The 26206-nt window shown below is 40.7% G+C and overlaps 1 protein-coding gene across 1 annotated transcript in view; it reads right to left on the minus strand.

The window, feature by feature from the left end:
- The window catches only part of LOC100867572 (extracellular serine/threonine protein CG31145), a 53788-nt gene that overhangs the window by 1213 nt on the left and 26369 nt on the right, over positions 1-26206 (minus strand). The window contains exons 2-6 of the mRNA XM_086909227.1: positions 15874-15998; positions 12491-12566; positions 5464-5556; positions 5037-5341; positions 3384-3657 (exon numbers count right to left, since the gene is read on the minus strand). Of these exons, the coding sequence (XP_086765353.1) occupies positions 3384-3657; positions 5037-5341; positions 5464-5556; positions 12491-12566; positions 15874-15998 (873 nt within the window). The remainder of the gene's footprint in view (positions 1-3383; positions 3658-5036; positions 5342-5463; positions 5557-12490; positions 12567-15873; positions 15999-26206) is intronic.

A 26206-nucleotide genomic window follows, 5' to 3' on the forward strand; every position in this document is an offset into this window, starting at 1 on the left:
AAAGGACAAAAAAAAAATAAGGAAAAAGAAAGGAAAAGAGAAGAAAAGAGAAGAAACAGTGATATAAAAATTTATTTACGTCATCCTCCTCTCCCCCGTCTTTTTTAATATCAATATGAGCCACTCGTCGTGGATAAATTGTTACGAGAACGAGGGTAAATTTGAAAACCCTTATGGGACGTCTCTCGACTCTCCGAAACAAGCTTAAAATAAAACCCTAAGATTCTTTCTCCCCCGTGAAAGAAGGGGGAGGAGGGAATTCCAACACTGAAAATTCAAATTCAAGCTCTTCTCGATGAAAACGAAAAATTTGGCCGATCCGTTTCTTTCAATATTCACCCGAATCAAAGTAATTCGATCGTTTTTAATAAACATGCAAATGGACAGAAGTCGTCGGAACTCGAAAGATTAAAAACGTGATCCTCTTTCTCCGTCTACGGCCGTCCTCCATCCCTCCTCTTGACGCATTGATCACCCGAGGCAGGGAGAGCGCGCGAGGCGACAGAAATTTTTCAATAAAAATGCAAATGCTCGTAATTAGAAGTTTGATTCGAGAGGTAAGACACGTATCTTAGTATCTATCACCTCACGGAGCTCGTCACGGAGCTCGCCCCCTCTTTTCTCCTGGAGGAAAAATTACAATATTTCTCTCTCTCTCTCTCTCTCTCTTCTCCCAGTTCATTCGAAATTTTCCACACTGGTCGAACGGATCCTTCGAGATTTCGAGACGTGGCTCGATGATGTAGGATCCGGGTCTTTCTTGCGGAACAGGCAATGAATAAAGTATCGACTCGAGCAGACGGGTCGCGGATAGTATTTATAGCGTGTACAGGGTGATCCGTTTGACTTTCGCGCCTTTGAAACAGAGGATATTTGAGAAGGATCTCGAATTCGAAAAATAACTTTACGATATTTTGTCACGATCGTGTTACCATGGCAGGTAGCGTTTTAATTTTGACAATTTAGATGGAACGATTTCGATGGTGACAAAAGAAAGAAAGAAAGAAAAGTAAGAGAAGAAATTTAGAAAATATTTCAAAGAGGAAAATTTATTATAATAATTTTGTATATTTCTTTGTTTATTTCTCACCGGATCGATAAATTCTTTTGTGTGCAAAAGAATCGAGTGGCGATAAAAGAATATAAGAAGAAAATTTGCCGACAATTTGTTTTTTAAGTTTCAAATAAATGTGGATAAAGAAAACATTTGAACGTTATATCGATTGAATATATATATATATATGTAATGGCTTCTTAACGGAGCCACCCAGTATATGCAGACTTGTGTGTATATTTAAGGACACATTCTCGAAGAAGCACGCGGATAAAAGTATTTTTCTGGCTGGCTACTTCTCGATGTCACAGGGGAACGTAGAAAAGCACGTTGCTCTCCTCTGTCGAGAGGAGGATAAAGACTTGATCGAACAGCTTTCATACCATTTGAACGATTATGGTTTTCCAGGATATCCATGATCCTCGACCATCTTTTATGATCCTTTTAATATTTATCTAATCAAGAATATATCATCTTTCGAATTTTTTTCTGATTTTTTTCCCCTTCTAACGATCACGAATAATCGGGTTTAATGAAGGAAAAAAAAAAAAAAAAAAAAAGAAGAAGAAAAAAAGGTATGGCCTTACATGGTCCTTTCCATACGAAGATTGGATCAGCCGAACGAGAATTGAATGAAAACGAAGTCATAATGAAAGAGAAGTAAGTAACCATGACTGACACGATGAAGTAGCTGCAATGAAGTATCCACAGGATGCAATTATCCTATAATATTAGGTTTAATGGACAACGTGTGGGCTTCTTCAATGCGCCTTCCAACCGTCCAACACGATTTCATTCAAGATACCTCTTCGAGGCAGCCACGATAATAAGCCTTCCGATTAATTTGAAATTAGATACACGTTTATTTCTTCGCCAATCATTCCCATTTAAATTCCGCGCGATTATAAAATTTTCCAAGAAACTGAAACATTTATATTATTACACGATAAATTATTAGGTTTATTACATTGCTGAAACAATTTTTTTCAAATTCTACAGATTGGATATATATAATTTCGGACGCATTATAAGAATCGATTTCGAATTAAAAATTTGTTACTTTTTTCGAAGGTATTTCTACAATTTTATCGGTGAAAAAAATTTCAATTCGCTATTTTTTCAAAGACATTTCTACAATTTTATTGCTGAAAAAATAGTTTCAAATTGAATACGAGTTGGATGTAATTTTAGGCTGACATCGCATCGGGGATCAATTTCAATTCCTTCGCAGGAACGCGATGGAAAGATGATAAATCGCAACGAAACGATTTGTTACAATCTCGGAGGAAGCATCTCTTTCCACGCTCTTCTACAATTTTATTTTATCAAACGAAAAGAATAAAATTGGCAAGAATTTTGGCAGCAACGTTTCGACGAGAATTTCACAGGCGAGTAAGGATGAATTTCAATCGGCCCGCGAAAATACACACATATATATACATATATATATATACATACACACAGAGAAAGATAAATCGAATCGGAAAAATGCAACCATAGGGGAGGAGAATTCATAGAATCCTGAGATTACTCGCCACGCCACCGTGGAATTCAATCTACGAAATGTTCAAGTTTTATCAGAGAACAGGTGTGGATAGGTGTGGACGGCGCCCCGGAAAGGAAGGACGAACCCGGTTCTTTTTTTTTTTTTTATTCGACTCAGCTCGCTCCACGACAACTTAAGCAACGTGTCGAACAAAATCGATAATCGTCCCGTCGTGGTATCGTGGTATCGGCCACCGTGCACGCGTCGTCCGTGTGTGTGTGTGTATCGAAACGCGTGTCGGCGAAATCCGCTCTCGGCTCTCGAATTTATCGCGGCCGTAAAAAGCCCGTCGCCCTCGTCGTGAATCCGCATCAAAGCGGAGATTCACGAGCAATGCTGGCGACGGCCAATTCTGGTAAAACGTTTCACTCCAAAATCCGCCTTATCCAGCCCCGGGGGCCACGGCTCGTAAACTTTTCCCATCGTTTCCCCTCCCCGCCCCTCTTTTTTTTTTTCGAAATCCGGACAGAGGCCCCTCCTCCTCCTCCTCCTCCTCTGAATTGTAAATTCGACCCGGATCGATCCTGTTCGCGACAGGACCGTGCCTCGATACCATCGCCACGACGGATCTTCTCTTTCTCTCTGTATGTGTGTGTCTATCCATCTATCTGTGCGATAGATCGTTGGAAATTAATAGGAGGATGGAAGGGTTTGGCTTGGCTTACGAGCGGACGGCAGTGGTGGGAATCGAAATAGATCGATGGATTTTTCGAGGAAGATGCAAAGTTTGGTAGAAATTTTTATCGATCAGGAGAGGGGAATTATTGTAGGAAGAGAACTTACTTTAGAAGGGTGGTCAGAGTCGTTTGCCTGATCATGCAACACTGCAAGATGGGGGCAAGGATGGAGATCTCGTCGTGGAAAGGTCTGCCAAATCCTCTGCCGTGATCCAAGTGCAGGGGAAACGTGTTGTTGCCGAAAATCTTGAACGTCTCGTAATGGTGTCTATCCATGTTCCCCATGAGAAAGTCTAAGACAGCCATGTCCATTAGATCCAGCAATCTCCTACCCTCGTGATAGGGTGGGATTTCTTTCACCAGGGAACAGTAATCCGAATCTGAAAAATAAATATATATATATATATTCCCGGAGATGGTAGATTGAAAAACGTTTCGTTACCATCGTTTTTGATTAAAAATACGTTTCACGAGTTTAAAATAGATTTATTACTTATTTTCTTCTACGTGAAATTTTCACGGTATACATTCGTTACGTATATTAACCGGGTTATGAGGTGAATTATGGAAAGCTACGCAAGCTTTTAAAATTTTAAAACGACTGCCTATCAAATATTCATCAACAATTTGTTCAAAACTTCTATCTTTCGATTTTCAACATTTTAAATCTTCCTTTTTATTTATAAAGAGAAGGAAAAAATTCTTTATCAGTATTATATAACGCACAATCCAGAATACATCCATCCCGGAGTAGCAGGTGAAAAATTAACTAACCTTAAAACGTTTTATTAAGAATCGACGAAACATCGAATTATCGTAGTCTCCGAAACGCCACGAGCAATTAGTTCGCGAAATCAGCGAATTATCGGGGAACCCTTATTCTTGAACCAGTTTTCGTTTCATCTCGATACGTGGCTCGCTTTCTTGAAATATCGTCGTGAATATCGCCCACTATAATTTTTAATAATTCGATATCCCTGTCTCGCTCGCGCTCTCGCCACCTCTCTCGCTCAACTGACCCACCCCAACTCGCCTACCTGCGCAGCGGTCACTAGTTGATTTAACGCTTTTTGCCACTACTACCACCAGACGTGCGTAAACAATTTCTAGAGAGAGTGAGAAAGAGAGAGAGACAGGGAGGGAGAGAGGGAGGGAGGGAGGGAAAGTAGGTCACGGCGTTTCCCTAGAACTTGAATCCACCATTCATCTTGCACGCTATCGGCTCCTATATCTCGGCAACCATTGAACGTATCGACATCAAACAAAGTGCATTATGGAGAGTACGTTCCCGGCTACGTATCGAGTATACCCAATGGAAAATTGGATGGATGTATTTTGCAATCGTGGTTAAGAAGAAATCGTGGACGATCGCTACGAGGAACGGTCACGTTTTCGAACGATTAATAGAGGAACCGTTTCTTCTTTTCTTTCTTTCTTTTTTTTTTTTTTTTTATAAAAGTTCAACAAGCTTTCTTGTTAAAAAAAAAAAAAAACGCTCTATTTTTCAAATATCAAATATCCTTTTCGTCGTGCCCTTTGTTCATCGACATTTCTATTTCTATTCCTCCTTTTTTCTTTCTTTTTTTTTTTTTTTTTTTTTTTTGGTTTCATTTAACGCGAAACGGAATTTCGCGAAACGAATTAACCGTGCAGGGAGGAGTCTGTATTTTTCCAGAGAATTGTTGGGAGAATTGGGAGCGCGCGATAAATAATAATCGAGGAAAAATGTGAATGATAAATGGCGGTGGAAGAATCTCACCGTGCTCCCACTGGGCCTTCTTCCTCTTGTGATAACTCCTCCGCCAGGGGTGTCTCCACGCCTTCCTCGCGACGAAAGATTTATCCGGCAAGAAAGCGGCGAAACTCCCTTCAAGGGTGTCCGGATTTCCGCAAATCGCGTGCGCCGTATCGCAGTAATAACTGCACTTGCCGTGGAAGCAGATATTACCGGCCGGGCTGACGAAGAACGTCTTCAGCAGTTCGCCGTCGGCGATCTGATAAATCTCCGTCGTTAGGTTCAACGTTCTCCCTGTAACCGGCATCGCCCTCCTGAATCCAAGCAGCCTGTAACGGGCCAAACTTTTATCATTTTCCATTTTCACGAGAGAACAAACTCCTTCGATTTCTTTCCTTTTTTGCATTCTTTTCCTTTTTTTCTTTCTTCGATAAAAATAGCATCAGATTACCTGTCCAGATGAAACGCGGCGATCTCGGCCGTATGCCTCTCGAAATCGGTGAAATAGAAGTGATTGGGCAGGGTTTGTTGTTCCCGTGGAAACCTGTGGACCATAAACAACACGTAATAATAAGTTACGGCGAACGTTTATGGAAACGAGGGATAGGTAAAAAAAATCTGCATTTTCGTTCTACGCTCGAGTTTTTCCACGATTCCACGGAGAATTTTTTCTTTTTCCCTGGGAAATATTTTTGCCCCCTCCCCCCCTCCCTTGTTCAAGGGCAAGAAGATGAGAATGGCGCGAACGAGAGGCGCGAAAACACGCCGGGCGAAGAGAAAGTAATTTCCATTTTCGCGACAACGGGTTGAATCGTACGGGAAGAAATCTTCGCTCCTCGTAATTGCGCCACGACGTCTTAATTTATCACGTTCGCTCGTCCGTTCTCACTTTCTCGACGGAATAACTTCTAACTTGCAGCGATCAACGATGGAATTGAATTGAAAGAAACAAGAAAGAGAAAGAAGGAGGAAATTTCTCTCTATTCTCAATTTTCGCGTTTGTCATTTCGAGAGAAAAAATATTTATCTCGTTTCAAGGCCGTGACACGCGCAACGCTCCGCGACAGTTTCGAATTCAGGAGGAGACGATTTCTCGAGAGAAAGCATAAAGGAGAGAATAGGCGAGGGGAGAAGAGAAACGGAGAATCCTCCTCTTTCTCCACGTCTTCCATCGCGAGACTCGACGGCGATAAATAAAAAAAACCGTCCCCGGGGAATCCTTCTCCGCTACGTGTGCACCTTTCCTCGCGAAAATATGGCGGAGAACAGAAGCAGAATTGCGTCGATGTAGCGTGACGTTGAACGAGTGGATACGCGCCAACCGAGCCTCGAATATGTAAATAATCGAGAGAGAGCTCGTGTACAGATAGGCGGGTACAACAATTCTGTTGTTTGGATCTGTAGAACGGATCGAAATAAGCCGAATTTTTGAACGAAAGTCATCATCTCGACGCTTACTTTTCGCGCATTCGGTGTCAATACAAACTTTTCAACCTCCAAGTTCGAATTAAAATCCCTTGAGAATCATTGAATATTACCCTCTCGGTCTGTTAACTCGATATTACGTTTCGTCAGTGTCTGGGCGAAAATAATTCTCACCAACTCTTCTACTATCGATCGAAAAAATGATCTTACACTTTGCAATTGAACCGGTTACATCATCGACTCGTTTAATATAATTGAAAGGATAATAATATTTCGAAGAATGAAGTTTCTTTCAATTAGATCTCGAGACGAAATAACAGAAAGGAAAAGTTCTTTTTTGGTTAAAAAATATTCATCGACGATGATCTTTGCTGATTTCTTCTAAACTCTCTCCAAGCGAAATTTAATCGAAAGATGGAAAAATTGTTAGACTTCGACTTTGAAATTGGGGAAATGTATATCGCGGAGTAAACAGGAATGTCTTAATCTTTCTCATCATGGAGCATCATGGTGAATCGTTAAAACTCGCTTTATCGTTTTCCACGAAATATGAGGAAGCGAGCAAGTTCGCTATTTTTACTACGCCTCGTTCGAAAAGATAGAAACGTTTAATTCATCAGTATCACTATTTTCATACACACACACACAAAAAAAAAAAGTATTTCTTCCAAAGTCTCGAACGCTTTCAGAAAAAAAAGCTGCTCAATTTTCTACTTAAGAAGTTATCAACTACAGAACTGAAGAACTTCTAATCCACTCACGAGGATGGACACAAAACTTTCCAAACTTATCGATTCTCCCTCGACTTCCAATACAATTCGAATTTCCATCTTCGAAACTTCCTCCATCGAAAGGATTAATTAAAAAAAAGAAAAAAAAAACAAAAAAAAGAAACGTTCAATTTCACGAAACATCAGAGAGACGCTGGTTGAAGAATTGAAGAAATTCCAAGGTGGAAACGAATCGTCCCTTCTTATCTCTCGAAGAAAAACGATTTCGAGAAAGAAGGAGAGGAGAGAGCGTGAAAAAAACGCGGCGTTTCGAGGAACTTTTCCAAGCGGCTAATTAATACGACGGTCGCGCGGTAATTAGCGCGTAATTTGCATCCGATTAAAAGTTAACTGGCGTCGCAAGGACCTCTGCCAAGCCAACCTCCCCCCTCGCCTGACCTTCCGACACCGCGCCATAATTCTGTTTACCCAAACAGAGGCAGTCCACCCTTCTTCTTTTCAGCTCGCGAATTTTTTCCACATTGTCTGGCTCCACGACAAGGGAAAGATAACCGGATATTTGGTCGAAATAATTGGCCTGGAATAAGATCCCCCCCTCCCCGTCTCGCTGCTATTTTATATTCAAATGAACCGCTTTCGACGCGATTTATTTTCGCGCGCAAATATTAATTGCATCGGCGAGAATCTCAAGAGAGAGAGAGAGAGAGGGGAGGGAGAGAGGGAGAGATTTATAGGGCAGATTAGAAGAATTGCTTTACTTTTTCCGCTCGTCTCGAGAAAATCTGGGATGTACTCGTTTCTTTTTTTTTTTTTGTCAAGACAAATTGAATCGAATTAATAGATTTCGAGAAATAATCGAGGGGTATGCGAGAAATGCGGATCCATATTTTCTTTTTTTCCCCTAACAAAATATTCTAAGCTTGAAATACGATTCAAACATTATATATATATATATATGTAAGGTTTAATTTCAAAAGTTGGTAAATTCTTTTTTGAAACTTTACTTTTTGAAAAATTTACATCGACGTCGATATATAAAATATTGTTTTTCCATTAGAGACCATTAGAGAATGAATTATTCTCTCGCCGTTCTCCAATTATTTTCCTCTCACGTTCTTATTATTATTATTATTTATTTTACGAATTTCACAATTCTTGAGCCTCGATCGGCGAATAAATTTTCCACGCCCGGTTGTCTACAATTTTCATTGCGGGGAGCAACTCTCGCGCGAGTCACGTACGTATACTCGAGATTTTTGTGAAGAGGGGAGGAGGCAATGGAAGGGGAAAAAATCGGTTCCATTCGGATTCGCGACACCGTGAACGATCGAATGCTAATCGCGTCCACGACTAATGATGTAGGTCGATAGGTTTATTATTGATGCACGATTACGTCGACGAGGTAAATCGAGGCAAGGTAAATGAGAAACGTCTGACCTCCACACGCCCATCCCCACTTTTTCCCCTGCCCCAAAGAACACGGGAGTTCACCTAAAACGCGCGCGCACACATACATCGATTAAAATTTAACAACCGTCGAGATTGGTTGGAAACAAGCTGTACGCTTTCACGTAGCCGAATCGTGTTTTTCAAACTCGATTTTGTTCGCGGTCTTTTCATCCCGATGAAACTTCGAAGAAAGTTCGTCGAAGCGAGGCAAAGAGGGGGAATTATCGAAATTTGTTAAATAAAATATGGGGAAGGGAGCTTTGGAAAAGAAACGTGTTTTTAATAATGGAGGACAGGGGAAGGATTCCAAGGGGCAAAGTTCCGTGGCAAATTTAATAACGGTAAGAACTTCTCGGTAAGAAGGAAGGGGGGAAGGAGGGAGGGAAACTTCTGTTTCCCGCAAATCGTAACTGACATTTACGAATTTTATTTTTAATAAAATCGTTTCGCGAATAAACACCGAGTTATAAGAAAAAAAAAAAAAAAATTTACGTACAGAAAACGAAAACTTTCCGCGATTTTTTTAATTCCACCTCAAAATCAATTCCTTCGAGAAAATCGAATCGATTTTCGTTAACGACACGAAAATCATCGAGTTTCGTACAAAAAGAAAACAAGGTTGCTCGGGTTGCCGATTGCTGCGGAGCTTCAATCAAACCTCCCTTGAAGCTTGAGAGGGCGCGATAAAAAGAACCTGGAAGCTGGAAGAAATAATTTCGCGGTGGAGAATTGGTCGTGAGAAATTGTCCATTCGACGAGTCTCTTCTTCCTTTACTTTAACAGAGGTAAAAATAGATAGGGAGAAGAAGAAGAAGAAGAAGAAGAAGAAGAAGAAGAAGGAAGAAGAGGATGTGGAGGTTTAGGGATGAGAGAGAGGGGGAGGTGTCTTCCTCCTTAACGTGTAACGAGAGCTTATTGCGGGATTGGTGGCCGGGATTGGGACGGTGGCAATTTCGTCCTCGAATTCTCCATCCCCCTCGCCCCCATCGACGCCCCTCGACGCCAGCGCTTTTCGTATCGCCTTCGTCAGAGGATGGGTCCTCCAGGCCGGAAAACTTTCCCTGAAACTTATTGCCCAACTTATTACCGGAGTTTAAGCCGTCCTCGGCCACTTATCGTGGAATCTTCGGCCGGCCGGAAGTTTAAAAGGGGGCAAGTGTGTGTGTCTGTACGAGAAGGGGGAAGGGAGGATAAAAAGGAGTCGCAATAAGCGTCCGAACGAGGCTCACTTGTCTCGAATTCTCTCTCCGCTTCCGCGATATTACGTTTTCTCTGCTTTATTCTTCCATCTCCTCTTATACCGGTTCCAACCGGTACGACGATGAGAATTTGGAACGAGTGTAACGAGGGAAAATTGGCGAGGATTGCCGCGCGAAACTGAAGCCCATGGAAGGCAAGAAGGAAGAAAGAATCGAGGAGAAAGAGAGAGAGAGAGAGAATTAATTAATCGAAACGATTATCGTTTATCCTTAGAGGGATGTTTTTCGGTGAATGATAGCAACTTCTTCGACGATCTTCTTAATACTTCTTGGAATTTACGAATTTCACAGGTGTGCAGGGAAGATATAGAAATCTGGTAAACGGTAAACGAGGCCAAGATAATACGAAGAAGAAAAAGAAAGAAAGTAAATACAGTATCAAACAGTCAGCTGGCTAATAACTTTCATTCTCACGCCGCACAGTGGTTCGAATAACAGGAGCTAACTGGACAGAATTATTTAATATGATTTAATTAAATTGTCTAATACGAAGTAATTAAATTTTAAGTTTAATTTAGAAAAAAGAGCTTACTGATAATTTATAACGATTTAAATTAAAATAGACGTTTCGAGATGTTATATTCGTTCGAGAATTGAAATGCTTCTTGATAAATTTACACAATATTTCTCAATTATTGAAATGTGATCGATCAATTTATCCGATTAATTGTTTGTCTATTTTGTTTAATCTAAAAAGACGGTTTGAAATTTTAATGCGTAAAAGTTACACATTACATCGAAACAATTATTCTTTATATATTTGAAAATATATAATTTTAAATCCATTTATATATAATATTATTCGAACCGCTGCGTGACGTCTTTGCATCTTGCTAAAAAAAAAAAATTCTTCCTAGCACAAGAGGGAGGAAATAAAGAAGAGGAGGAAGATGGAGAGACAAAGATACGATTTTTCTTACCACGTGGTTGACGAACTTAGTCGTGGATGGGATTACGAGCACAATTACATAAGTGGAGAGCCAGGCAAGCGTCTCGTGCCGTGCGAGAGGGCCGCTCCAACCGTCCCCCTTCTTTCTCTCTCAATCGTCATTGCCCACCCTCTCTCTCTCTCTCTCTCTTTCTACCGGAAAACGTGATACGTCACATCCTCCCATTGTCTCCAAGAACACTTTCGAGAAGACCAAAGGAAACGAGCATCGAGGGTGGCAGTCGCAAAACCTTTTTGGACACGTCCATTCCCCTTGGTTAAAATAATGCCAACGGAACGTGTAAAAAAATTGGAACGTAGAATTTTTTTGTATATAACTTGCGGATACCACAATATTATTATTAAAAAGATCATGAAGAAGGCAACGATCCCTAAAATCGTTGCTTAAAAAATCATTTAAAGAGGATAAGCTCTCAACCGCGAATCGTTCATCATCCTCGGTTTCAAGAGTTTTCCAAGAAGAAACCTAAAGTTTGATTAACTAATTGGTTAATTACGACGGTTTCTAATTTCTGATTATTATTGCCAGAAATAGAGAATCCCACCAGCGCGAGTTGAATCCCTTCTGAATGTTTATCGAAGATTTGTTTTCCGCTTTATACAGGTCGGTCAATTGCGCGTCGAAATTGCGCGATATATGTTTCTCTCCATTAATTCTCTCCTTCTTATCGACCGTGATATTTCGCGATATCCAAAGCCTGGAATTGCGGCGAAGAGCTACGGACAAACAGCGGGCGAAGTAATTTCAAGCTAGTTTCGACCTCGAGAAACACCAAACTTTCCTCGCCCTATCTCCGTTGCACCCTCGTTCCCCGAGAACCCTAATTTCCTCTGATCGCCTCTTAATTGCGGCCGCGACTTATACTTGCCAGAAATAATAAATCGTCATCGGTGCACGAGCGATGCAAAGGAAGGAAAAAAAAAAAAAGAAAAGAAGGATTACAAAGTTCGTAAATTATTGCCAATTATTGCCAAATTTCGCAAAAAAAGCGAATAGACGAATAAATTTCTTTTTTCACGGATAATACGAATTAAATTACGAGGTTGATATAGTCTCGTAATAGGAGAGGAAGAAGGAGTGCAACAACTTATAAGTCGGTAAGGGATTCGAGTCGTAAGGATTAAACGCAGGTGTATAACTTGTGAAGAGAATTCGCGCAAGTTTGGCGATCAAATAAATTGTTAATCCCCGCGGAGCTAACATCCGAGAATTAAACGCTCCCCGCCCGATTCGAGATCTCGTCCCGAACGATTATCGAGAGTAAGAAATAATTTTTCGATGATTCCTCCAAACTCCAAACTTTCCTCCTCGTCTCGTCTCGTTTCGTGTGATCGGTTTCGTGTAATTTTCGTTCGTTCGAAAAGCGATAAAATAAGGCGATCTCTCGAGTTTCTTCGATCTCTTGGAACAGAAGCGAGAAAAATAATCCAAGTCATTTCGCTACTTATCTCGTTCCATCGAGAAAAGGATTGTATCGACGAGGGAAAGTTTTAATTGTTCTCCTTCGTTGAATTTTATTTTAAGACGAGATATAACTTGGAGGAGAAATTTGCTCCGACGTGTTATAAAAGCGAGCGAGATTTTTAATTTTGTTTCTCGTATCGATCGGATCGATCGTTCGTTCGCTAACTTTTTAAACGCGGATAATTGTAAATTGTACTCACCTCATGGGTTTGAACAGCGCCTGCATGTTGGAATAATTTATCTGCAGCTTCAGCTGGGTACCGCCCTCTTTTTGAACTGTGGAAAGAAAGAAAGAAAAAAAAAAAAAAAAAAACACAAAAGGTTGAATGATAAAGATCGGATCGATTCGTTCTCCGATTTCGATCGGGAAAAAATATCCGATTACTAGGACGCAGAGGATGGCGAAACTCGATCAATTTTCTCGAATCGAGATATTCGATTTTCAATCGAACACGATCGCGCGAATTTTGTTGAATTCTCACCGTGGAATAATAAACGAGCAATTTCATAATAAGCGTAAGAACGTATGGTGGATTATAAAAATTATTAAAGTTAAATCCAACCTGGTAAAAACAGGGTGGCGGGAAAAAGATTTCCTCTGTAAAATCCATTAGTATTAAAACGTTCGTCATTTCCAATGTAAAAATACGGCGAATTAAATTTAATCCAAAGTTTTTTCGCGATATGAAATAATTTCACAATTTCGCGAGAAAGGGGAGAAAAACGACTCTTCTCTCGTCCCGAGATTCCTCTGAAAATTTCTTTCTCCGCGCGCGAGGAGGGAGTGAATATCGATCGTCCCCCATATTGTGTCAATTTCATAAATGATATATGCCTAATTTACGGTGCCAGCCGTCCGAGTTGGCCGCGGTCAATTTATCACAGCAGGACAATTAATCGTCCACTGCTGTCGCGCCGTTCAAATTATCGACTTCAACTACTTAGACCTTGTCAGCTTAAACCCGCTCTGTCCACTCGATAAAAAGAAAAAAGAAATCAATTTACCAATTATTTCCCTTCGAAAAGCTAGCTTATAGCATCGATCGATATCAATCCGTCATTTTTACATTTTGCAATTATCAAAATGCAACGCGATGACATCTGTGCTCGAAGACTTTTTTATCGACGCTTTGTGCGCAATTAAAATCGGCATTGAACAGTTAGTTATGCAACGGGACGGAATGAAAAAGACCTTTGTTGCATAGTTTATTAAACTCGTTACGCGATTAAAATAGTTCGTGGGATATTTCGAAGGTTAATTTCTCATGAAACGAATTTCATCACGATGGCTTTGCACACCTCCGGATATACATCGATTTTCGAACTAGACTCTCCTATATACTCTCCTACCTTGAACCCGGTTAAAGTTCAAAGGTCGTCTTTTTCGAGAGAGAAAGACAGAGAGAGAGAGAGAGAGAAAAGTTTGAAAAAGGTTTGGCAGAGCGTGTAAAGTAAAACTTTGCGTGTGTGCGACTGTCTCGATCGATCGATCATTCGAATCAACGTTACAATTCCCTTTGATTCCCTCTCTCGTACACGATGAAATTGGCCAATGAAAATCCAACGTATCGTGAAATTATATTTACGTATATATTTTTTTATCGATATTCGCGATTTCCCTTTAATTCAATCATCGTGTTTGAAAGTTGGGATCCTCCGTGCCCTTGTTTCCTCCTTCTAGATCGCCGGATCTAATTTCCCCGAACGGCTCGATACCGCTTAATAATTACATCCCCGTCGACACTGCTCGCCACTGATTTAACTTCCCTTCCATCGGCTCCCTCGATTTGTTCGACAACCTATCGCCCCCACCCCGAACCCTATCAAAATTACATCCATCGATCCTGCCAGTTTCTCGGCAATCGGCCGTTAACTAACAAGCGTATCGAGTTCTCCTTTGAATCTCTTTGCTTTTGTCCGCTCTCGATCGAGGATCAAGAGAAAGAATTTGTTGCGAGCAAACGAGGAAAGAGAGGGGAGGGAGAGAGGGATGGTGAAAAACGAAACGATCGACTCGGAACAGAAGGAATTGGAGAAGATGGAGGAGGAGGAGATACGGAAGAGATACGAGAAGGAAGAGGGAAAATGACGCGTGTCGCGAATATAAATAATGGAGAGGAGAGGAGAGGAGAGGAGAGGAGAGGAGAGTCGATACGAGGCGATCGAGGGCGGAAATTGAGCGTAAAACTCTCGTGCCAACTCTAATTTTAAAGCGTTACGCTCGGAAAGTCGGCGGGAAGAGTGATCCCGATCTTTTCATCCTCCCTCTCCTCCTCTGTTCCCGAATGGGCGATGGCGCGGCATTGTTAGTCAATGAACCACGTAGTAGCAATTACTAAGCACAAAGCCACGGTCACAATAACACCGGTTAATTGTCTGGCTTCATAGGCCAGGAGAGGAATTAATTTCCAACAGAGAAGAGATTATTGCGCCGCCGTTTTCAGATTAATTTTATATCGGCTCGTCTAATCTCCCCCCCTCTCTCTCTCTCTCTCTCTCACTATCTATCTGTCTGTCTTTCTCTTTCCATCCCTTGTTCCACATTTTCATTCGTTGCGACGGCTTCGTTAATTCCCTGCCTGGCGATCATATCAGGGCTGTACGCGCCCTGTGTGTAACACGCTTTGTTCATCGAGTATGTTGCAATAATGGACAAGAGAGACAATCAGCCTTTGATCGAACACCCTTATTATTGTGATTTTAAATTATTATTCTTTCTTCTTCTTCTTCTTCTTCTTCTTCTTCTTCTCTTTTTAAACGAAGACCGAACGATCTCAATATAACGTTCGTTCGAAATTTCCGTCCCGTTCGTTCTTTCAGATTTCTTTCTTTAAATTTCTCGATGGATGGAAATCACGAATCAACGATCTTGAACAACACACATCTCTCTGTTTAATCTTTTGATCCGAGTCGTAAAATTCACGTCCGCTATTCCGACGAAAACAACGCAACGTTAAACGAGATAGGATAGATTTTGAAAAAAAAGACGCGTGTAGCGTACTCGTGTCACGATACGGAATGTCGCTGGTAAATAAGGGAGGAAAGAAACTCCAACGTCTCCAAAAGAAACGTCTATCCGTTGTTCCTGTTGTGAAAATATTGATGTTGGAATAAAATTCGGTGGAAATTTTTCGTTCGAGTTGCAAGAATCAGAGGGAGGCTACGAAACGATTAAATAGAAATCCTCTTCTTCCTGCCCCGATAAATTTCGTTCGTTGCCAACGAAGAGGCAGGAAAGGAAAAACGTCAATTTATTCTGACCGAGGTAAAATTTAATAAACGTCCACGTACGGGACGTTGCCGGCTTACCATTTATTATTTCGCTTAAAGGAAAAATTCCAGGCACGATTTGCGTGCACTGTCGCTCGAAAATTTATATTACAGCGTGTTCGATCGTGTAGCATTGTCGTTGGACCCGATGGAAGAAATTCGAGGATGCCGGTATGTTCAAAGAATCTCGATTAATATCGTACGCTTTTCTCCCCCTCCTCCCCAATGACCGTTCGCTCCTATCCTCGACATTCGTTTACCTCGAGAACGAGAGAAGACAGTTAGTTATATCAGACGGGCAAGGATCACTCACCGACGTGAACTATAGGCCTCGTCGCGATTTCGTGCAACAATTGGTCCACGTACTTCGACTTCTCCGGATACAGTTCCATCCTCGAGATCTGCAGATGGAATCTCTCCAACGTCGAACTGTTCTTCCTGAAACGAAACGAGCAAAAAACACTCTTGTTGAATGATAATCTCGTGAATGTTAATCTCCAAAAAAAAAAAAAAAAAAGAAAAAACTTTTTTTCGATCGAATAAGAGAAGCGTAGCTCAGATAAAAGCGTAGAATTTTTCATACGATATAATAAATCGTAGAGGGAAGATTGTAGATTTGAGAGGGCGTGACCTTTTAAAACGGCCCCGTGTCGACGAGTCTGACCTCTTGCACGCGACAGAGGCCGCCCCACGAACGGTGTACGCCCCCATGGTACGCGAGCACGGTTAAGGGGTGATTCGTCTTCAAGTTTTACTCGCGTATGCGTGACACGTGTCTACCATATAACGTAGATTTCCACCAGTTTTCACCGAAACTGGTAGATATTTCACCCCCTTTCCAACAGTGCGCAACTTTTTCTTTCTCTTTCTCCTCCTTCTAACTTTCAGTTCTCCGCTATTCGAGAGCGGCCGGAGAGAACTGTCGGATCCTTTATTCACGGGGAATGGACTTTTACAACGGCCATTACTCAATTCTTATTTGCATAGCTGTAGGTTTATAGGTGTTGTTTCCGTTGCTTTTAACGCTCTCGAGATTTCCTTTCGTTCCACCTGATATTGCGGAAGGATGGAATAAGGAGGACAAAGGTTGTCTCACGGTAGAATAATGGTTGATTCGAGCGGGAAATTCCTCCATGCTTTTTTTACCCTTTTAACCTTTCGAGGAGGGAAATCATAGAATCGGCGCTCCTTGCGTGCCGATCACAATCTTGACGAATTTATCTCGAGAATAAAAGAACGAAGAAGATTGAACGCTTTCGATGCTTTTGAGGAGATCGATCCTCGATAAGTTTTCTAACATTGTTGAGATTAATATGTGTTGTGACTTTTCTCGTACGATCGAAGGAAAATTTAAATTGTTCGGCCGATAAACGATTGGAGTAAATTTCCAAGAATTCGTTTCGATATATTCGTTGCGGCTGTTTCGTTGCTATTTTCAATCGAGGCAATTAAATAATTTCCATTAATTCTTGGCCACGTCGAAGAATCAGGTCACGAAAATTCCCTCTCGTCACAAGCCCCGCGATGAAGTTGCCCGCGATATTGAAATCAGTTGCTCCGAATGAACACGATTTACGTCGAAAACATCTGACAGCCTCAACTTTCCCAACTCGAAAGCGGAAAATCTCAATCGGTATTTTTCTACGTATTCGAGGAGATATTACCACGAAAATCTGGAGAAAATCTCGCAAAAGTTATTACAAAAATCTTCCAACGATTCTTCTCATTTTTCGATACGTCGAATTACTTTACATACGATAAAATACATTGAAATCTCAATTTCTCAAAATCTTTTTTCTTATTTTCAAAATCTTTCCATCCTCTTCCGCCATGCTACTATCATAATATTATTAATCAATTTAAATCAATAAAACTTTAAGAGGAAACCACAATTTCCTTCCGATACAAATTTAAAATTATTTCGATAAAATACTTTCGAAATTTCAATTCCTCTCTCACGGAATAGAAATTGAACAATCATCGATCGCCTCGATTTAAATATTTTGAAAAGAAATCACAATTTCTATATACAAATTCAAAATTATTTCATACCCGATAAAATATACTCCATATTTTCCCAATTCTCGATTTCACAGTGTATTTTCTTTCACAGTGTTTTCAAAATTTGCGCGATGCATTGCTATAAAACTTTTAGAAACCTTTAGAAGAAAAAAATATACAACGCAAAATTATCTCATAAAATATTTTCCCAAATCTCAATTCCCTCACTCAGGAACAGCAATAATTATTGTTGCTGAAGTAAAATAGGCTCGTGTATCAACATCTAAACTCCAACTGTAAATATATGACGACTTCAAACAATAAATCCTAAAAATCCAATTCCTAATATAGCATAAATTATATTCCTAAATTACCAAAAATTTCTTTTTTTCCTCTTTCATTTATTACAATTTGTGAAATTAATCCAAATCCTGGTAAGATTAAAATATAAATTCTTCTGGATGATCAAAAAATCAAAATAGATGTTGATAAAGAACAGGATCTCCACCTTGTTCATCCACGGGATAGAAATTAAATAATCGCCAATCGTCAAACTCCGCCACATGTTAAAATAAAAAGTCCAAAATCATTTCACGTCCGATAAAATACGTTTTACAACGTTCACCATCATCGTTTCTCATTCTCGTCCCCAAACATATTTTCCCTTTCGATATTGAATTCAACAACGATCACGAAAATAAAACAGTTGGAAAGAAAGTTTGACGGCGAGCAATGAGCGCGAAAAAAAAAAATATTTCCGGGATCCCACAAACAAGGGAAGACAAGAAGAACGGGACGGGAATTCAGAGATTCGCCTCGTAAATTTTGCGGCGCAATAACGAGGTTCAGGGACGCTCGTAAAAGTTGTTTTTCCTGAAAACTTTATCATGCATCGGCCGTGAGCCGATCTATTAAAATTAATCAGCGGACTAATTGTAGCTTCAATCAACCCGCGTCTTCTTCCTCCATTCCCCCTTCTTGTTTTTTTTTTTCTCTTTTTAATGCACAATTCGTTGCGCCACAATTACGCAACGTATTTTTCTTCTTCTTCTTCTTCTTCTTCTTCCTTTTTCTTCTCTCTCTCTCTCTGTCCCCACCCCACCCTCCTCCTCCCTCGAAACTTTCCCAACGGAGAAAACACACAATACGTGGATTCGTTCATTCATTCATTTATTCATAACAATGTATCTGGGTCTTTGAAGCGAGGAAAGATTACGTTGGAAACGGCCGGTAATTCGACCCACTTTTTTTCCGAACCCGTAGCAGGAATTATTTATAAAAATTATCCTCCATTATTCTCTCCCCCCTCCCTTGTGTTTCCGCACAATTGGGAGCGTTGTAATATCGCATTGTGTCGTCGCGTAATTATATTCGAGCGATTATATCGACGAGAAGCGGATGGAGAAAGGATTGACGGCGAGAGGAAAGGTTGGCTGTGACGAGGGAAGGGCCTCCTCTTGATCCGAAGGAAGCGAATCTCGAGAATCTTCTTCGAGGTGAATCTCGAGAGAAAGAGAGGGGGCGTGGATCTCGCGACACCTTAATTAACCAACTTTAGAGGTGTTTGAAGGTGGGTGAATTAATTGCCTCAAACCTTCCCTCCCGGCATATATTACCACGCCTATATATTCCCGATCAAAGAGTTATTCCGAATCAATTTCCCTCCTTTCATAAATATGAAACGAGTTCAATTTACATAGCACGGTACACCTGTCAATCTAATTTCGTTCTTGTCATTCCTTCGAAATATATTTACGGAGAATTAATTTCGATTCTTTTTTTGGAAGAAAAAAGAAGAAGAAGAAAGAAAAAGGGAGAGAGAGAGAGAGGGAGGGGAGCAACACGGAAGGGGACATAAAATTAGCCTCCCTGACCGTAAACGAGGAAGATTGATGAACCGGGGAGATCGGTTGACTTGGACACACCGATCTCTCGAAACGACCTCAACCATGCTAATCTCCATTGTCCACTGCTCGCCATTAATTCCAAGGACCGTCATGCGCCGTTTTATAAATAACAAAGAGCACGAACGACATATTAACGACGACGTTTTATGATTCACGTCCACGTAATCGCCGCCGCCGTCGTCATCGTCTTCTTTTGCTTCTTAAATCAACGAGGAACGAACGAGAGGAGGAGGGAGAAAATCGGTGATTAATCCTTCCTTTCGTTCGTTCGTGGAAATTCGTCATCGTCATTCTTCTTCTTCTTCTTCTTTTTTTTTTTTTTTTTTTTTCCTTCCGTGAATAATTCCCCCCGCGAGCGAGACACGGAAGCAATTCGGCTTTGCATAGGCTAATTAACGTAATCTTGCGAACTGGGACTGGCGTGTGGGAACGGTACATTAAACCGGCATGAGCGTGTAATTTGATTGTGCATTTGTGGCCGTTCCACGACGTTTCTTTCGTTCCACACAACGGACAAGGGAAATAGTTATCGCCGAGCGATAAAAGAGTTCTGCCCGATGAAACGCGAAGAAAGGAAGGGAATCGGTTCTCTGAACGGGGTCACAGCGTTGCAAATAAAAAGGAACAAAATGGGGAAAAAAGGGAACGATCGAACCGCGAGGAGGAAGGATGGAACCGTGCGTTCAGACGCGTCTCAAATTTTTCCTTTCTTCGAAATCCTTCCCTCCCTCCCTCCCTCCCTGCTGCGTCTAATCCACGCGTGTGCCTCCACCGCTCGTGGACGCGTGTTCAATATGCATCCGCGTATATTGCCTTGGATTAACCAGCCTGGGCCGGGCCAAAGCGTCGGATTACCGGACAAATTGATACCGTGCCGTGCTCATCACTGCGCTGTCAAAACACGATGGAATCGCCACCAATACCCACACGCTAATAATTCGTTCGAGAACCTTCTCCACGGTTTCATAAACCTGCAAGGTTTTTTTATCAAACGATCAAAGTTGCGAGCTGGTAATTGGCGTCGTATACAAATTTGGAACGTTGTTACCAAATAACTGTGAAAAACACGTTCTGTGCAAACTCGAAAAGCAGGCATATCTCGATATTTCCTCCACCATTCGAAATTTCAAGTTAAAATAAGGATAAAACTTTCGATCGATCGAGCATCCAAGTTCAATTATCAAATAAATTCGTCAACCTTGAACCTTGCTTCGTCGTTTTAGAAAAGTTTTAGAATAGAAGAGAAAAATTATTCGCAATATTCTGTCGCGCATTTTTCATATATTCGTACACAGAAGACAGATGGCACGGATTGGATCGGTTAAATCCTAACCTGAAATGCACGGGATCCTGGATCGAGAAACCACGTCAAGTTGGCAGGTGTGTATACGTATCCGCGGATAATTTGGTAGGAGACGCGGGTCGGAGCTCGTCTTAACATTCTCCGGAGATTCTCTGTTTCCAATTATCCCCTAGGCGATCCCCGCGTCTAGACGAGGCTTTAATTTATAATACGATTGGAGGATTCTTGCAACGGATTCGAATTATCCTGTAGGCGTCTTTGATAATCGGATATCGGCAACGAGTGAACCGCGTTCACTCGTTACGGGGGATTAATTTTAATTTCTCTTCCAAACGAATCTTACTCCCTCAGTCCCCTAGAACGCTCAAAGACAATACGGGAGGAATATTGGTATTCACCTCGCAGCAATTTCTATCAAAAATTTCCCACCGCCCTGGTCTTGTTATTCATTTATCGCTACGATTATTTATTCTTCCGAGATTTCTTCGAAAAAGAAAAAAAAAAAAAGAAAAGAAAAGAAAAGGCTTTAAAAAAAAAAAGGAAGAAAGAGATTCTCAAGAAAGATTTCAAATTTCTTTCAAAGAAGGGATAAAAACAAAGAAAAAAGGAGAGAAAAAATATATTTTTCTCAACGTTGGTGTTGATTATTCCTCTTACAAACCAATTTCCAATGGCGTATAATAAAAAAAAAAAAAAAAAAAAAAGGAAGAGGCGGACATCGGTCGCCGCCGATGATTTTTGACGAGAGGCGCGAAAATCGATAAAGGATGGGGGAGGGGAATCGAGAGGCAGCGCACATATTGGCCGTGCCGACAATTGATGAGATCGTTAAAGTAGGCACATCGTGTATATCTAGTTGGGGTTTCGTACAATTCGTGCAAGTGTACACGGGGGATACGCGTACGTGTAACCCCGGTGTCGCGCTTCCCTGTGTGCACACAGGTCAGAATGCACACAGTCCGCCTCAATATGCAGTGATCACTAATGCAATTTCATGGCGCATGCACGTGCAGTAACGAAGGCTTAGGTCACGCTTTCATATACACTGACTGATTACGTCTTGCCTGTAGACGTGAGCCCGGGTATAGGTTAACCCGGGTTTTATGAAAACGATATTCCATCTGGAAATCGAACTATACACACCCCGCTATTAATTAACTTTCTTGTTTAGTTTAGTAGACGATCACGATCTCGACTCGGATCGGACGGATGGAAACGTTGGGATGTTTTTCGAAAATTGCCGAATCGAGCCGGCGGATGATCCTTCCACTGATAAATCAAATATCGTTGAAAATTTGAAAATTTCGATATCGATGGAAAAAGAAAAAAAAAAAAAAAAGAAAGAAAGAAAAGATGAAAATATGTATGTTCGTTGTGTATTTTTTCGCAGCAGTTGTGCAACGGGAAAAATTTACGCGTTTCGGAAAATTGTATCGGAACAGCGGTCTTCGACTTTTTAATAACAAACGCGGTTTCGTTGAAATTCGGAATTTTCGTATATTATCGAAGGGAATATACGCGTTTCGCGTGTACACAGGAATTTATGTATTTCCGAAAATCGCATCGAAACAGCGGTTTTTAACCTTCTGATAAACGCGTATCGACGAAATCGAAGATTACAACAAATTTCTATATCGGCAAAGGAAATATCCCTTCGAGCATAGGAATTTATCATGTTTTCTCGAAAATTGTATTCGAGCGCCGACTCGTTGCAATTTAAATTTCGATACATTTTAGTAGAAATTTAAAATCCTTTTCCGCTGCTGACACTGCTTTCCCCTCCAAAAAAAAACTTATTCTAATCTTTTGAAAAAATTTTATACTTAAAATCGAAGCTTCGGATTAAAATAAAACCTTCGAATAATCAAATTACGTGTTTTTGCGCAAAGGATGAAAGGATTGTTATGCGGAAAAAATGGATAATCACATCACGAATAGTGGAATGAAACATGCAAATGAAGTCGAACAGTTTAATTTTCTCTGGTAATATCTCTGGCAATGTAATTAGAAACGATTGCTTTTTTCCCCCCTCCACCTTTTATTTTAACACGCGACAAAAATTGGGAAACTTCCCGGAAGCTTCGGTTTCTCTCCACTGGTCTGGAAAAAAGTTTCCAACGACAGCCTGCACTTTTATCGGAATAAATAATTATCGACTGTCTGTTTGGCTTCTTTTTTCGTAAAAAAAAAAAAAAAAAAAAGGATCGAAGAGTCGTAAAAACAATCGACATTGAATTATAATAGGAACATTGGAACGTGGAGAATGGTAAGAGACAAGATTATATTTACAAGAAATCCAATCAAATCCAATCATTTCTTGTTTCTCGTTCTATTTATACTTTATATCCGAAGAAGAGGTAAGCAATTAGTATTAATCGAACCAACCTTGAACCTCGATGGGTCTTACGAGTCTCTGAAAGAAGCAAGCTGTTGTGAAACCAAAACGCCATTTATTAAAATCGTAACGTATATCGTTTTGCCTTGGATATTTCTCGACGATTTTTATTTATCTCAATATAACCTAAGAACCTAAAACGAATGGTAATCTTTCCATCAATTGCAATTTTCCGAAATTGGATTTTAGAATCATTTGAAAAGTATATATTTCACAATAACGAGGGGATAGAGGATTCCATTTAAAAATTATTCTTCTTCTACGAAAAATAATTACAATTCGCTCCCGTTTATTTTATAAAAGAAGAAAAGACATCGGACAAAACAAAATACGTTGTTTTTACTGGTAAAGAACAACATCCAAAGCGAGATAATAATAATAATAAATAATTGACAAATTATTAAATTCGAAGACGATTCTGTCTTTGATGAAACGGCATGAAACGAGATTAGACAATCTAAATCGTATTTTAAAAAAACGAAGAGAAAAGATAAAACAAGATAAACATTGATAAAAAAAAAAAAACAATATCCAAAGCGAGAATACAATAAATTAGTAAATTAGTAAATTATTAAATTCGAAGAGGAGTGGATCTTCGAGGCTGCATGAAACGAGCCCGGCCTGATTAGGGGGATTGTTTGATTAGCTCTGTTTCCCCGACGAGTCGAATAACAATCTTGGAATGTGCGCGCCGAAAACAAGCGAATCGAACCTCCTCCACATCCCTCGTAGATCGAGTTCGGAAAACACGCGACGGCTACTAACTAATCTCAGCCCATCCTCTACCTCCTCTCCCCCCAAAGGGAAAGGATTTAAGCTCGCGAGAGAGAAGCCGGACGTCCGACGTGAATTTCTCGATTCCATCGAGATGAATCTCGTTTCCAGTTCCGCGGGCCGTCGAGGGCTATCGAGCGGGGGATGATTTCTTAGAGTTTGGATGAGCATTTCCGTTCCAAAGTTTCTCCCCACGCTTAGAGTTTGAGTAATGATGATCGAGCGAAATCTCGAGTTCACGCGAGATTTTCGGTATTTCTTTATTTAGATCTATCGCGTGGTGGGGAAATTTTGAGGGATCGAACGCTTGTTTTCGACGATAGAAAATTGAAATTGGAGAAGAGATTAAAATCGCGATTATTTTCGAGTATTCTAATTAGAGAGAAATCGAACGCTCCGACAATTGTTCGCCACGATGAATGTGTAATTCTGTGTTAATTTCCCCCCCGAGAACCGCAATTACGATAATTAATAATAGTTTGTAACAAGAGGGACGGATATTACGATTGCGTATAAATCTTTCCGTGGTATTATAACCACGGAGATCGAGGAGAACAGAGGGGGATGCAAAAAAGGAATTGTTATTTAAAACGGAGAGAGAGAGAGAGAGCCATTTACGGAGAGAAAGGAACGAAACTCCGTATAAATAAACCATCGAAAATTGAAACGGATGTTCCAATGGAAAGAAGAAGAAGAAGAAGAAGAAGAGGAAGAGGAAAAAGAAGTTGAAGAAACTATAAAGCACGGAGGATGGTTAATGGGCAGCACTTACCACTGAATTTTTTAACGTGGCTCATCCTCCACGTGGCGTGGAGGAACAAGGGGGGCACGAGACGACGCAAGTTGAAGGAAAAGGAAGATGGGTGAGAGCGTGCGGAGAGCCACGAAGGTGGCGTTCATTTGTTATTCATAGGGTCGCCACAGCCGTGGCACGTCGTCGAACAGGTTTCGAACACGTTCGCGAGAAGAGAGGAGCCGCAAACTCATCCGGCAACTTCAATTACACAGATTTCTTTTATCTGGCTCGCTCCCTTGCGCCATCATTTTCGAATCGAATAATTCTCGATCGATCGAGAACCCGTTAAGCTTTTATTGATTTTCACTCCATCATCTTATCGTCTTTTTTTCAATTAAAAACCATCGAACGTTTCCTCAAATTATCGAAATAATCTCGAAAGAATTTATAATAATCGAACATATTTTTATTTAAAGAAGAGTATAACTATTTTTCCAATTAAGAATCGCACAATAATCTCAAAAGAAATTCGATCGAAGAAGAGTAAGTTTGAACCTGATTTGAACGATGTTAATAAAAATTCAACCGAATTCTTTTTGCTCTCCGTTCTACGATTGCGTGAACGATTACTGAATAATCGAATAAAATCAATAAAATCATCGATTTCTGTTGGGGGAAAATTAAATGCCGCGACATGTTCGTGAAAAAAAGATAATCTTCATTATACAGATTCGATCGAATTAATTCTCCTTCCTATTCTACATATTCTACGTAACATTACCAATAGTCGAAGAAATCGAAGAATCGCGCGATCACCGACGAACACGCGAACGTGTCGAAAGGGTTTCCAATTCCATCGATATCCGCACCGTGCAATAATTCAACGAACGTCGAAAATCCAATGTGAAATTATAACGATGCCTCGCGGATTAACGCGATTAAACAAAACTATAACATTAATACAATGTAATATTCGGTTAATGAGTTACGCACCGCAGCCTATTTAAGATGAAAATAGAGGGGGTCGCGATCCGGCCGAAATGAATTAAATATCGGTTTGAATTAGTTACCCGAACGAATCAATATTTACCAAATTAGCGGGACGGAGAGCAGCAGTGGTTCATTAATTAGCAGAGCAGATCTGGCTTTCCTTTTCTCAAAGGTAGCTCCGGGGTGGAGAGCAATGGAAACGTTTGGCCGAACCAAAACTACTCTCGAATCCACCGCGGTCGGGTTATGCGTTATAAATTATAAATAAGCCGGTGGTGCATTAAGGATGGTGCCTTAAGAAGGGCAGCGCCACTCGAAACCTTCCCTCCGTCTTGACTCGGCCTCTCCTCAAAGGCGGTGTGCCATCGTACATACGAAACGAGCTCCGCGCGATCCTTCAAAGTGCGCGTGCACACGACGTAGGCGAGTTAACCCTTCGAGAAATAACCCGTCTCTGACGTCGGTGCTGCCATCTCCGATCTCCTTTTTTCTCTTTCTATTACCTCGAGGTTCGACGAATAAAGCTACTCCTCTGACATC

The sequence above is a fragment of the Apis florea genome, unplaced genomic scaffold (genome assembly GCF_048593485.1).
Source record: "Apis florea isolate Af1SG1 unplaced genomic scaffold, ASM4859348v1 contig_3081_pilon, whole genome shotgun sequence".
NCBI lineage: Eukaryota > Metazoa > Arthropoda > Insecta > Hymenoptera > Apidae > Apis > Apis florea.